General features: G+C 56.5%; 1 protein-coding gene across 1 annotated transcript in view; it reads left to right on the plus strand.

Annotated features, from left to right (window-relative positions):
* Positions 1-728: 728 nt before the first annotated feature.
* The window catches only part of LOC309410209 (syntaxin-binding protein 4-like), a gene marked incomplete at both ends in the record, with an annotated part of 44,395 nt that continues 31,347 nt past the window's right edge, over positions 729-13,776 (plus strand). Inside the window, 2 exons of the mRNA XM_082006560.1 lie at positions 729-796; positions 12,344-12,417. Coding sequence (XP_081862686.1) covers positions 729-796; positions 12,344-12,417 — 142 coding nt within the window. The remainder of the gene's footprint in view (positions 797-12,343; positions 12,418-13,776) is intronic.

The raw sequence follows: 13,776 nt of genomic DNA on the forward strand, positions 1-13,776 counted from the left end.
GGGGAAAAACCCCAACAAAAAAACCCCTTGCAAAAATGGTGCTCCAAATTATATAAATAATTAGAAACGCTGAAGCCTGTGGGCAGGGGCTGGGCAGGAGGGGAGCCGCGCGTGCTGCCGCAGCCCGGGTTTAGGGCAGGTCGGTGACGCCTGCGATTGGCTTTAAATAGTTTGTTGTGGCAGGTTAACCCTCAATTATAACCATCGTTAATGATTATCACCATCGTTAGCAGCCGCTGCGAGTGCAAGGGGGGACCTCACTGGTAGCGGGGCGAAGGGGGTCATCCTGCTGAAAGAACTGCTCGGTTTATCCTTGAGGCGGGGGCCAGGCCCGAGGCCCGGCTGACGGCCGCACGCCGGTGACGGGTGCTGTGGGGGGTCTCGCGGTGGGGGCACTAGCCGTTCCACGCCCCAAGCGGCTCCGACCCCGGGCGGGGGGCTCGGACCTGCCGGCTGGAATTAGCCGTCCCGCAGCACGGGCGCCGCGGGACTGGAGACACCGGCGGGGTTTAGCCGGGGGGAGCCGGGAGAAGGGGCGATCACATGCTCGCCCGCCCGGGATTAGGTGTGGCTGGCCGTGCCGGCGAGCCGTGCCGGGGAGCCGTGCCGGCGGGTCGTGCCGGCCGCCGGCCAGCCGAGCCCATGGCCCTGGGCAGCGGGAGCCGGCGGCGGTGGCCCTAAGGGCTCGGCGGTGGCCCTAAGGGCTCGGCGGGGACGGGTGGCCCCAGATGATGTCCTACCTCCAGCCCCCGCGCCGGGACCTAGAGCGCTTCGATGGGCTTTCTCTCATTTACTGGTAAGAGGGGCAGGACGCTGCCGCGCCGGGAACGGGGGATTGCTTGGCCTCTCGGGTCCCCTCGTGGGGAGCGGTGTTAGCCCACGGGGGGAGAATGCGTGCAGTGACCTCGCGGCTTTTTGCAGGGTTTGATTCAGTACATTTTGGTGGCCCTTCGCCGGAGGGCAGGGACTCACGGGGTGGGGGGTGGGGGTGTCGGGGAGGGCGGTCCCACAGCGTCCGAGCTCCCCCCGGGAAGGGCAGCGCACAGGTGAGGCCGGTATCGGTCAGAGGTGGGGAAGGGCATTTATTTTGCAGGCAGCAGCTGGGGAAGTGCCCACAGTCTCTGCAAGCAGCTGCGGGGGCTCCTGTTGCCGCCCCAGCGCTGGGCTCTCCCCATCCAGCAAAACCAGCCTCCCCAAAGGGACTGTGCCCCCTCTGTGCTGCTGCCTGGGGGGGGTTAGAGCAGGGACCCCCATGTGAGTGTGGGGAAGGCGGCGGGGCCGGGAGGTGAAGGCAGGCGCTGGGCAGCTGCAGATGTCTATGTAGGACAGTGAGAGTTGGCAGGAACGTGGCTATGGTCGGGGCCAGAGTTCAGAGCACGCGGCTTTAGCCGATTAACTGGGGGTCAGTGGGCCGGATCCAGAGCCGCCGGGGGCCCCAGCAGGCTCTTGGGGCCACCCTGAGGTTTGGCAGCAGCTTGTTTTGGGCTGGCTGAGCCTGGGCATCCCCCCCTCCCTGGGGGCTGAAAGCCCGGGGCATCCTGCGGTCACCGGGGTCCACGCACGCCGCTGGGGCACGTTCCGTCTCCTGCTGAAGTAGGTCACTGGAGCGAGGGCTGGGGGGGCCGTGGGGTGGCAGCCCCCCACGGGGGTGCAGGCAGGCTGGTGAGGGCGGCACCCTGGGGTGACAGCAGCCTTCGTCCGAGAAGTTGGTTTGGGGTGCGCTGCCGGTGCTTCCCTGCTGCTTTCGGGTGCAGAAAAGGCAAAATCTGTCGATGGTCAGAAGGAGGGAGCGTGGGACGGGCTCGACCTCACCTGTGTTTTTGGAGAGCACTGCCAGGCTGGTGCCGCCGATGGGCGTCGACGTTACGGGGCCACGGTGTGCGTACCGGGGCTGGGGAAGTCAAAGCTGTGCTGCACCCCAGCCCGGCAGCATCAGCGGCCTCGCTGGGGTCCCCCGCGTGCCCCCGGCTCCACGGAGCTCCTAAGCCTTGCTTCCCTGCGCTTGCCAAGCAAAAATGCTCAAAAAAAAACCCCCAACCCATTTTCTACATTACAAAACTGCTCATATGTCAGGATTTTGGGTTCAAACTTCCCCGGGCTTTGACCGCCGGGATGCGCTTGGGGCGGACGGAGAGCCTCGGCCGAGGGGCTTTGTGCCGGGGAACCAAGCTCTGCGTGCGACGGGTGCCAGATGCGCCGGCTGGCGTCCGGCTGCCCGGCAGCTCCGCCGGAACACAGCGGCGGGTGGCGAGCAGATGGCGGGGAGATAACAACTCCCCGGTGCTCCGATAAGCATGGCCCCGCTCTGCCGCTGATTAAAAGATTAATTTCAGAGTTTGAAATAGGAATTTAATAAATAAACATGAGCCACCGAGTGGGACCTTGCCTGGCATCATCAGGAGGTGGGGTGGTGATTGACAGGGTGTGTGGCTGGACCGGCAGCTCGTCCCTTGGCACCGGTTTCTGCCGGTGGTGATGCCGGCGTGACGCCGTGGGGCTCTCCCGTCTGGCTTCACCGCTCCGGCGAGCGGCTGCTGGAGGTTTTACGATGGTGGCTTTTGTGCAGGAGCTTTGCCAGACCCAGTGGGAAATAAAACAGCCCCGATGGTGCCCAGTGATGCCGGGCTGGTGGCCGGACCACGCTGTGCGGACCCGCTGCCGACTCCTCACCGGGCACGGCTGGGATACAACCCAGTTCCTCTTTGGGTTATTATTGCCGCCATGATGACGGCTTGTGCCGGGGTCTGGGTTTGAGCGCGGGGAGGTTCGCAGCTCGAGGACGAGTCAAAGCTCTTCCCAAGCCTCAGCCGTGCTCCCAGCTCGGTGGCACGTTCTGAAACCTTTCCCCAAAATACGTTGTTTTCCTATCTTTCCGTACCCCGCCATTTCCCTCCTTTCTTTCCCTCTTCTTTCTTATGGATTCACTTGGGTGAGTTCCCCGCCGTCGTTCTTGCATTTTCCCTAATTGCAGAATTTAATTGATTCGCTGCTCCCCGGGGGAGCCGGAGAGCCCGACCCCGTGGACAGATTGGTGGCCCGGCCGGCAGAGCAGGATCTGCGGCCCCCATCAGCGACCGTCCCCTCTTAATAAGTTTACGACCAGTCCAATCCCACAGCCCAGGGGATTGAAGAGGGCAGGCAGGTTTATAATCCCGTTAACCCTTCACAGGAGCTGATGCCCAAACTGGGGCTGCAGCGTGAGCCTCCAAGCAGAGCAGCAGAAGGCCCACCTCATGGGAGGGGGAGGAGGAGGAAGAGGAGGGAGGAAGGCTTCCCTGTGTGCAGTATGCCACCGCGCCTCAGTCCTGCTGGGGTGAAAATGAAGCGAGCTCGTTCAAGGTTTCCCCTGCGATTGCGTTTAAATGGTGTTAATCCCCTTCTCCAGTGGGTATGTGGGAGGTCTGGGCTGGACCAGATGTTGGGGGACACTTAGCTGGGTACGGGGCTCTGGCATAAAACACCTTTCCCAAAAACCTCTGGCAGACCAAGCCTGACCTTGATTCCATCTGACACAGCCTCTCTTCCTAATTACTGCAGGACAGGCTAATTAAAGAGGCCCTTTTGCCTTTTCCTCAAGCAAAGCCTTTTAGAGCAGCATGGGAAGAGCTGCATGTTGATGGAAGGGTCTGTCTGTGGGAAAAACACTCGTAACCCCTCTCCAAGCCCCAGTGGTCTCTGAGGCCAGCTCTGCCAGGCAGGCGCCCGCAGGCTGAGCTTCTTCTCACGGGGCAAGAAGCACCTCCAGAAAATGCTCCACCTCGGTTGACTTGATGCATGTCTTTCAGGTGGGATCAGGTCCCTTCTGGAAGCCCCTGTCCCCGGGTGATGAGCAGCAGAGACCTGACTTTTAGACAGCAAAGGTTCATTGGGATCAATCCCTAATGCTGAAGTCATCCACTGGCTGAGAAGGACATTGGAAAATGGGATGAAGTTGAGGAGGGTGATAAAAGGAGTTGAAGAACAGAAAACCTGGCCAGCAGGGAGAGACGGCATCTCCACCTGACCGCGGTCTTGGTGGCCCAGTAGTCCTGGTTCATGGGGCAGATGCCATGGGAGAAGGGGTCTTCATCCCCAAAGGGTGAGGAGATGCATCCACCCCAGCGTGGAGACATCTTCCTTCAACAGATGGAGGGAGTAAGCATTGGAAAACTGCCTCAGCCTTAAAACCTCCTCACCTCTCCGTCTTTAGACTAACGAGCAGGGTCTGGTTCAGGCCGGAGTGAAGGGTGACCCACCAGCACAAGGAGTGGGGAGGATGAAACACTCCTCTGTGGCCAGAGGAGACCCCTGCTCGGCTGTGGGGAGTGGAGCTGGGTCAGCGAGGGGGGGTGTAAGGATGGGGTAGGGGTGCTACAGCCTCTGGCTTTCCTTGGGGGAAGGGCAGGTCCCTTTTCTTCCCGGCCTGAAGGACTGAGCCCCTTCACGAGGAAGGGACACTGCGGAGGTGAGGTGTGTGACAATGACCGGGGCTGGCCGTCCGCCTCAGGGAGGAGAGGATGGCTGGATGGCTGTGCAAGCACACAGGCAGTGGTAGGAAGCAGTAGCTGCCACTGGGCAACCCCTCCGCTCCCCTGGGATGCCCCTCTTTACCCCAGAGGAAGGGGATGGTGGAGCACTGAGATCTGCATGGCCATGGGGAGGAGGAAGGTGTCCTTAGGGTGCAGAGACATCCACGTGTGACCACTGGCAGTAGGGACGAGATTTCTCTGTGAGTGGTATCACTGGGAAGAGGCAGGACCCATTACTGTGGTGCTGGAGCATGTCCAGAGAAGGGCAACGGAGCTGGGGAGGCGTCTGGAGCACAAGGCTGATGAGGAGCGGCTGAGGGAACTGGGGGTGTTCAGTCTGGAGAAGAGGAGGCTGAGGGGAGCCCTCATCGCTCTCTACAGCTACCTGAAAGGGGGTTGTGGCGAGGTGGGTGTTGGTCTCTTCTCCCAAGTAACCAGCGATATGACGAGAGGAAACGGCCTCAAGTTGCGCCGGGGGCGGTTTAGGCTCGATATTAGGAAAAATTTCGTTACCGAGAGAGCGGTCAAGCATTGGCACAGGCTGCCCAGGGAGGCGGTGGAGTCACCATCACTGGAGGTGTTCAAAAAACGTGTGGACGTGGCGCTTCAGGATACCGTTTAGTGGGCGTGGGGGTGTTGGGTTGATGGTTGGACTTGATCTTGAAGGTCTTTTCCAACCGTAATGATGCTGTGATTCTGTGACCCCGGGCTCAGGGGAGCAGTGTCACCCCGCCGGGGCAGCAGCGCTTCATCTGCTACCACCCCTCTGCCTGCAGGCGGGCGGCCGCGGAGCTGCTGATGCCCAAGGCTGGGGCAGAGGGTACCGTGGTGGGTGCACAGAGCCGCTGGTCCCTGGGTGCTCCCCATGGTACCTGCCCGCTTTCTCCGCCAGTAATTTCGGCAGTGTGGTTTTGGTTTTCTTCCCTCTTCTGTTCAGATTTGTCTGTGAACGTCCCTGACCTTACGAGCTGCTCTGAAGTGGCTCCATGGGCATTTATGAAAATGCTACTGGCCGTGCCGTGGCCGTAGGCAGCGTGCAGTTGCTTCCCAGCTCCACAGTAGCTGATTTTTCTTGTTTGATTTACTATCGACGCTTTGTGGTTGATCCTGTAAGCAACACAACCGCATTTTCTGTTTTCTAATCGGGTGCCGACGCCTCTTCAGTCTACACTAACTTTGTTTTGTCATGAAACCAATGTTGTGTCGTTATTAAGGAAGTGCTTGTTGCCGCCCGGACAGCCCTTTGCTCCTGCCGTGGCTCCTGGCATCAGTAGGATGTAGCGCGGTGCTGCCCGTGATTCCGTCCTGGCACGGATGCCGTGGGAAGAGGAGAGGTCTGCAGCTTCCCCGGGTCAGGCACGGGCATGGTGGGAGCCAAAGCTCAAAGGAGGCAGAAGACAGACCAAGAAAGAAACACAGAAGAGCCTTTTATCCACGGACAGGCTAAAGGTTGCTTTCTTAGAAGGTCCTTTGACCGACACGTAGAGGAGCGGCGGGTAATAACATAGCAGTGAATCGCATCTGCTCGTGATCTTCTCTTGGGTAGAAAAGAAACTCTCATTAATTTTCTTGCATCCCTACCTAAACCGTTGCTTTATATCCCTGATCCTAATGGTGCTTTCTGAAGCAAGAAGACTGAAATGTCCTGCCCTGGGCAGTGACGGGGAGGGAGCCTCCGGGCAGCTCTCTCCTCAGGCAGCGCATGCCTTGGCTGGAGGCAGGGAGGATTGCGAAGTTGGTATTTAGGAGAAAATCCAAATTTAAAACGTGCTGCCAGGGAGAGAAGCAGGAGGGAGCATCCTTCCCGTGGAGTCTGCAGACCTTCGTGAAGGGATTGAAAATAAACACGTTGAACGTCCAGGTGCCGGTCACTTCAAAGCCTGGAAGTCCAGAGGTGCTGCGTGTCCTGGGGCAAACAGCCCTGCTCTGGCACAGCGTTATATATATACACTGGTCATCTTCAGCTGAGGAAGTGGTGGAGTTGTCTTGGCTCTCCTACTGGCAGACAGATGTGCTGGAGATGTTTCTTTAGTTCTGGTTTCAGTCAAGGTGGCTTTTCCACCTGCCAAAGGAGCTCCATGGACTGCAGCTTGGGCTGCACACGTGTTCCAGTTCTTTGCCATCAGCCAGTGCTGAAGGCTAAGGGGCATGAAAAGACTGGTTCCTGGGTTTTAGCCTCAGTGTTGGGGCTGAAATAATAGAGGAGACCAATAGCTCTATTTATGCGTTTCTGTGGCCCTAACGCAACCTGGAGACGACCCTACCTGAGCAGACAGGCTGCAAAGAACTGTTTGGCTGGGGAGAGCGCTCACCGAACCCCTCAATTTCAAATGAAAGTGTGTTTCACAAGAGGCGAGCCTTGAGCAATATCTTCCCGCGCAATTTTGCATTTTCTGCTGGACATTCCTCTGCTCGTGCGTTGACCACGTGGTGCCAATGCTCCCAATTACTTTAAACCCATGACCTCCACCTGCTGTGGGCCAGCTGTTTCCTGGTCGCCTTGGGTAGGAAGGGCAAGGGGAGACTTGTACGATGAGAAAAAATAGCTTTACTGTCGGTTGTGCTTGTTGCAGCCATCCTCTTCCACTCTTCTCTTTCCGAAACCCGGACAAACGTATTGCCACCGTCTTCTCCACCTGCTTGCTCTTGGTGGTGGTCAAAGGTTGGTGGCTTGGAGAAGGTGTGATACCCTGGAGGAGGAGGTGGGATGGTGCGTAGGGCACAGCCAGCCCCAGTAATGGCCCGTTTTGCCTCCTTGCTCCTCAGCAGGAAGAAGTAGCTCAGCCAGCTGCGGTGGGATGGGGGAAAAGCACCGCTGCAGCAGTGGTGGTACGTAACCCGCTCCCTTTCTGTGCCTTTCCCCAGCGCTCCCAGTTTCTCTCTCCCCTACTTTCCCCTTCATGATCTCTTAGGAAAAAGAAGTACTGGAAATGAGTTTGTCTTGTGCTATACTTTGCTGTCGGCCTTTTTTTTTTTTTTTTGCCTTATGGTCCCGCTCTAAGACTTACTTTGATTCCACTCATAGCTTCACCCACCCTGATATGTTTTTCACTCAGCTTTTTATATTAAAAATGTTTTTTCAAGCAAAAATACCTTTTTACATTATAAAAAAATCAGTTTCACAAACCCTCATTTTTCTAGCAGTCAACTCTAAGGTGGACATGCAAGTTAAGCACGTGTTTATACGCTGTCCAGCCCTGCAGTATTAGTTTGTATTTAAATCATGCTCCTTCCGTTCACCCATTTATTTAAAAATGTAAAGTCTTGTTGGCAGTTCCCTGGGGTAGGAACCCTGAGCTTTCCAGCTGGATTTACTCTGAGTTGCTCAGCTAGGTCCCAGTTCGGTGAAGACCTTGAGCATATGGCGTATCCCCTTTGCCAGTGGGATGTTTGCCTTCAACACCGGTTATACAGAGCAGGACCGGGACCCTTGGGCAGGTTATATGTGGCTTATAAATCCTTCCTGAGCGTCAGCCCGAGTTTTAAAACGCTAAAAAACATCTGAAGCTGTTTTCCTGAAACTTTTTCTAAATAAGACAGATTGGCAGGAGAAGCATCAGTGTCTGATGCTTTTTGCCAGGGTCAGTCTGTGTTTTGGCGGATGGAGTCAAGGACCTGAGGGTTTGGAGATAAACTTGGAAGCTGAGCTCGGCTCCTCTTCCCTGAGGGCCTCTTTGGTTCAATTTTCATTTACTTCAGCACCTTCCAGACCAACGTGTGGTTTATTGCAACATCCCACCCAGCCGGTATGAAGCATTGGCACACAGGAAGGGCGAGCATGGCTCCAGGTGCAGCTGGCAGCGGTTGGTGGGACTGTGGTTGGTGGGACCGTGGTTGGTGGGACCATGGTTGGGCTGATGAAGGATTTGGTTTTGAAGGCGCTGAGCACCCAAGCCCCAAACAAACGTATGTCCACCTGATGTTGAGTGTGGAAATTGTTCCCTGAGATGCAGACACCAGGGTGGATGAATTGCTGAATTGCCAGGCAGGGAAATTCTCCTGTTTGCCTGCACATTTTGGATCAGCCTGGCCTGGCACCAGCGAGCTCTCCTGCCACCCCTCTGAGGCTGGTCAGAGAGGTCATCTTGTCCCGTTGACGTTGTCTCCAGCACTTGTGCTATGCCATTCCTTCAGCAGCGCTGATCTATTCCAGCCAAGGCTCTGGCCCATGACTCAATGGGGTAATTCTGTGAATTGACTTGTTAGCAGGGTCTCAGAGGACCTCAGAAGGTTGTACATTGAATTTTGGTGGTGGGATGGAAATTGCCTTTTGCTGTGACCAGGATGCTCATTAGAGGGCTTGGAGCATGATCGCTGGTGTAACTGGCAGGAGGCTGGTGGGCGAGGGCTGCTCGGGCGTCCGTGTGCGGGTGAGCTGCCGAAAAAGGCCACACTGAGGTGGGCATGGTGCTGAGGCACTCCTGCCCCTCGAGGAGCAGTGCCCCGGCGCGGACCAGCTCTCGGTTGCAGGAGAACAGGCGTGGACGGAGGGTTGCCGCACCGCCGGGAGCGGCGTTCGTGTGTCCACTCTGCCGCAAAACTTCTTGGCTACCTTTAGTCACCCAGTGCCAGCGCCGGTGGCCGCCGGGCACTCGGACTTTCCCGCCTTAAAGGAGCGTGATGTTGGGCTCTCCGTGCCCTGGACGTCGTCTGCGGGATGGCAGGAGAAAGAGCATCTCCCCACTGCCGGGTCGCTGCGAGGATGAGCAGCTTTGTGAGGGTCTCGGTGCAGGGAAGTCCAGCGGACCGGGCAACGGCCCCACGTACAACCCCTCGTGCTTAGCCCTTGCTTTGTGTGCGACGTGTCGCCAGATGTCTAGCTGGCGTTAATTGTCCAAAGTTTGATCTTGCAGCTAAATTAATTCATTTTTGGGCGGGGGGGGGAGAGTTTTGGCCACCTAAAGGTCTAGTCTGCGCGGGTTTTTCATATTTCACCTGAATGACCCCAAATGGAAGGCACTTTAAAAAAAAACGCAATTAAAATGCAGGAAGACTTTTCACATTTCACATTATTTTAAATCGCCGCGAACTTTCCCGGCAAGGCTCCACGGGGCCATTCGGGAAGCTCTTGCTAACAAATTTAGTTGCTCACGCGTGAGAAAAGTAATATCCAACAGCCCCAGGTTCAAGCAAGTATTTGGCAAAGGGTTTGCAGTCCCAAGCAAACACGTCCGAATCTGCTCTCCAGCTGAGCTGCACTGGTGTACGCTGACGCTCAGCTAACGAGGTCTGGTGCCACTAACGGGGTCTGGCCAAGAGCCTGCAGAGAGATGCTGTGGTCACAGCACGTGAAAGACACTTGACGGAGTCAAGGCCAAGATCTTACCTGTGACCTTAACTGTCCTCCAGAGCCGGCAGGGATGCAGGACCTGTGTCCTCCCGCTGCCCGCAGCTCCAGGGGACCATGTTTCCTGGGAATTTCTCCTCATTTCACACCGGGCCTGCCAAGATCACAGCCCTACTCCTGCCAAGCCCCGAGGTGGCTTGTCCCAGCTCCATCCCTGCTCACCGGCCCACCTGGGATAATCTTATTTCATGCCTCCATCCCTACATCCCACAAAACAGGGGTCACGCTGCTTCTCTGGCTGGGTGATGCGCGGCGAGACGGAGGTGGAAGAGGCTCTATAAAGGCAAGTCCTACTTTTGACCTCCCAACAGATAGTGGAACAGCTGAATCTGCTTTTTATTGAGAAGGAAATGCTGTGGGCTGGGAAAGATGCTAAAAGGAAAAAAAAAACCCCACCCAAAACCCAACAAAACCCCTTGAAGTGCTCCAGTCTGTTATTCCTTCCATAGCTTTGCTATGGATGTTAAGCCTTTAGGGATGGGGAGCAAACATGTCTTGCACCCAACGCTGCCCTCCATCCCTGGAGGGGCCGTTCCCAAGGACGCGCAGTAGGATGCATCCAAATAATTACCCGGTTGTGTTAACGATGAGCACGCCAGCCCCGCCGAGGGGGCCGGCAGAGCTCCCTCCCGGCTTGTTCGGGAAGGCACTTGCGATGGGCCGTGTTGGCTTTGGCTTGCGTAAGCTTTAATCTAAAGTTGGAGATGTTTTTAGTTGATCTGTGTTAATGTTGGGTGGAATTAACATGCATACAGGGAGACCACGTGACCCCCTCCGACCTCCCCTCCTCCTCCTCCCCCCCCCCCCTTTTTTTTTTTTTTTCTCCCATCGCTTTAACAGATTCCTGCCAAATCGGAGTGGCTGGTGCCCGGCAGGGCTGGGCTGCTGCCGCCAGCAAGATGCCTGCCGTCTCTGTCCTTTACAAGGGAGCCATCATCATCAGCAGGTAATCCCCCCACGGCTGGGGCAGGAATCGGGGAGGGGGCATGGGGCAGGGGACGTCACAACTGGCGCCCGTTGCCGGGTCCCTTGTGTCCCCCGCGTTAAGCAAAGCTCGCTTCTGCTCCGCCGCTCGTCCGTCGGGTCGGGGATGAAAGTTGATCGTGCCAAGCAGGCGCCCGCGTTACCGAAACCTCCGTCCTTACGTCGTCTTTCGTGCCGGCCCGAGCTATTTCTGTTCACTCATGGTGGAGTTGCCTCGGTGATTTACTCAAATTACTCTGAAAATCCTGGGCGGTAAATTGAACCAGCCTCGGCCCAGGGCTGCTCTGGCTTCTGTTTTCTGGCAGCCAGAGGTGGCCAGTTGTCCCTCCAGCCTCCTGAGTGCGTGAAACATTGCGAGAGTGTCGAAGAGGGGGAATTTTTAACGAGGAGAAAAAGCTTCAAGTCTGAATCTTAGAGGTGGGTGTTAACCGGCTTGGCAGAATAACTTGATAGCTTGAGAGGTATTTTGGATGCCTGAAAAGAGAAGTCCCCGAGGTTTGTTCTTCTGCATCCTGCTGGACTCGGAGGAGCCCGTTGTGCCCCACAGTGTTGTCCCTCCTCAGCCGCGTCCGGATTTGGGATCCGATATCGATTCAGAAACTCGGTTTCTCTTGTGGCTTAAATCCCGGGAAGCGGAGTGTTTTGGGAGACCCCCACACGTGGTTTCCCGCCTGGCCCCGGGTTTCTCAGCTCAAGGTCCACCCATCCTCGTGGGGGCGACCACCACGGGCCACCCAAGGAGGAGAAGCGCTGGTGGTCCCGGGTTTGGAGTCTGGGGTCCCCAGCTAGGGAAGTGCGGAGCCAGGTGCTTTCGGCGTCGTTTATTTGGGACACCCACCTCGCCAGCGGGTGTTTAGGGGCAGGCTGTGGGGTGGTTGGGGAAGTTACTCGGCACGGGGGAAGCTCAGGCGTACGACGCTCTTCCACCTGCTTCGGCTTGCAACGAGAAGCTCCCACCTTCAACCTGGCAAGGCAGGGACTTAAAGCGGCTCAGCAGATCCTGCACCCCCCTTTCCCAGAGCCCCTGCCGGAGGGATGGAGGCTGCCTGCGTTACAAAACCTCGGGAGCGGATCGTGGCCGGCTGTCTTCGTTACAGGCTGGGCTGTGTTTGTGAAACTGGTTTATTCCCAGAACATCGGTCCGAGCTCTGATCTCATTTCCCGGGAGCTGGACAGCTGTCCAGCCCCGTTAATCTGGGGTAATGAATCCCAGACAGGTCCATCAGATTTGCCGGGCGTGGAGGATGACGTCCAGTCCTGCACACACTCTCTCATTTATCTGTATAAACTTCAGGGGGTGGGGGGTGGCGGGGGGAGCGGGCTGATTTCTGCCAGTGCGGGCTTAATAACGCGGAGCCGTGTCCCTCAACCTGTGTGTCTCCATCATTTCATGGGCGACGTCCGGCGCGGTGGGATGGATGTGCTTGTGCGCGTGTCGGTTGGGCGCCCGTGCATCCATTCATTTGAGCCCAGGAAAGAAAGATGCTTCTCTTCTCTCTCCCAGGACGCTCATGGGACCGTACGGGATGGATCGAACTGTGCATTGCTTCGATTTCTACGACTGTGCAAACGGGCTGGGTGAGTACCGAACCTCTGCAAGGGACACCGGGGTGGGCTGGGGCAGCCCAAACACCCCCCCGGTCCCCAGCGCCCGTGTCGTGACGTGCCTCCCGGCGTGAAGTCTGATACCTCACAGAAGTCCTGGTCCTTGTGCCTGCCTGTGTCGAGCATCTGATAGCACCTTTTGCAGCTGGAAGGTTAAAATAAGGTCAAAACCCTAACTAATTCCCTGCTGATGGGGAGCAGTGCTGAGAGCTGTGCCGGAGCCCAGGGCCAGAGCCCTGAGCGGGACAGGGTGGAGAAAGGGCTTTTCATGATTTTCTGTATTAATTTTTTTTTTTTTTAATTAAAAAACCCCACAATAATAACAAATAAATAAAATCCCAAGCACTTCCCAGCTCCCTGCCCCACCGCAGGCAGGGATCCTCGGGAAGCCACCCCGACGGGCGATGCAGGGCGTTGCAGCTCTCCTGGGGACCGGGCTGTGTGAGCTGTTTTTGGAAAATTTGGCCCAAGGGTAAAGGTGTGAGCAGCAAGCGAGTCAAATGTCCTTCCACGGTGCTCTGAACATCAAAGCAGAGAAGAGAAGGGAAAAGAGACGGTCATATCCATCAAGAACGTGAGAAATAGCTGCAGGTTCATGAAGATCAGCCCAAAAGGATCCAGTATAGCATCTCAGCTGACCTCTGTGTATCCAGCAGCAAAAATACTGGTGCTCTGTCATGGACTTTGTAAAAAATCACAATCCTGAGTCAGGATTTCTCGGGGTCCACCATGCAGTCTCCTCCATAATTTTTAATAGTAAGCGTAGCCCATCCTTCCATAGAGCAGCTCTGGGCCCTGTGGTGAGGTCCCTGGGTGACCGCTTGGAGACCCCTCTTGAGAAGCCAAACTCACCAGAGAAACAAGGTCAGGTTTCCTGAGACCTGAGATTAATTATAGAGTAATTATTGGCTGTTTCCAGCTCTTGGGTAACAGGGCTTTCTGCTGTGGAGGAACGGCTTGGCTGACTCTTCCCCCGGTCGTTTGCTCGTGAAGTTCATGGGAGCTCAGAGAGATGTCTTTGCTCGGTGAATATGATATTTTAATCTCCAGAGGTGGATTTGGTTGAGTTGAAGGGATTTTAGCTGTTGGGTTAGATTAGCTCGTTAAGGAGGAGACCCAGAAAAGCCTGACGGGGCTGTGGCTGACCTCGGGAAGGAGTGCATGGATGTTGCAGCCTGCTGCAAGCCACTTTGCTGGCTCCCAGTATCCCTCCTTTCCTCCAGGCTGTGGCCAGAGGGTCTTTTCAGGGTCTTGCAGACCCTCTACAGGGTCTTGTGATGTGTTGCAGGAAGGTATAACGTGGATTTGCTAATGCCATCATCAGCTTTCTTC

Source organism: Phaethon aethereus (genome assembly GCF_964289735.1).
Source record: "Phaethon aethereus genome assembly, chromosome: 15".
Taxonomy (NCBI): Eukaryota; Metazoa; Chordata; class Aves; order Phaethontiformes; family Phaethontidae; genus Phaethon; species Phaethon aethereus.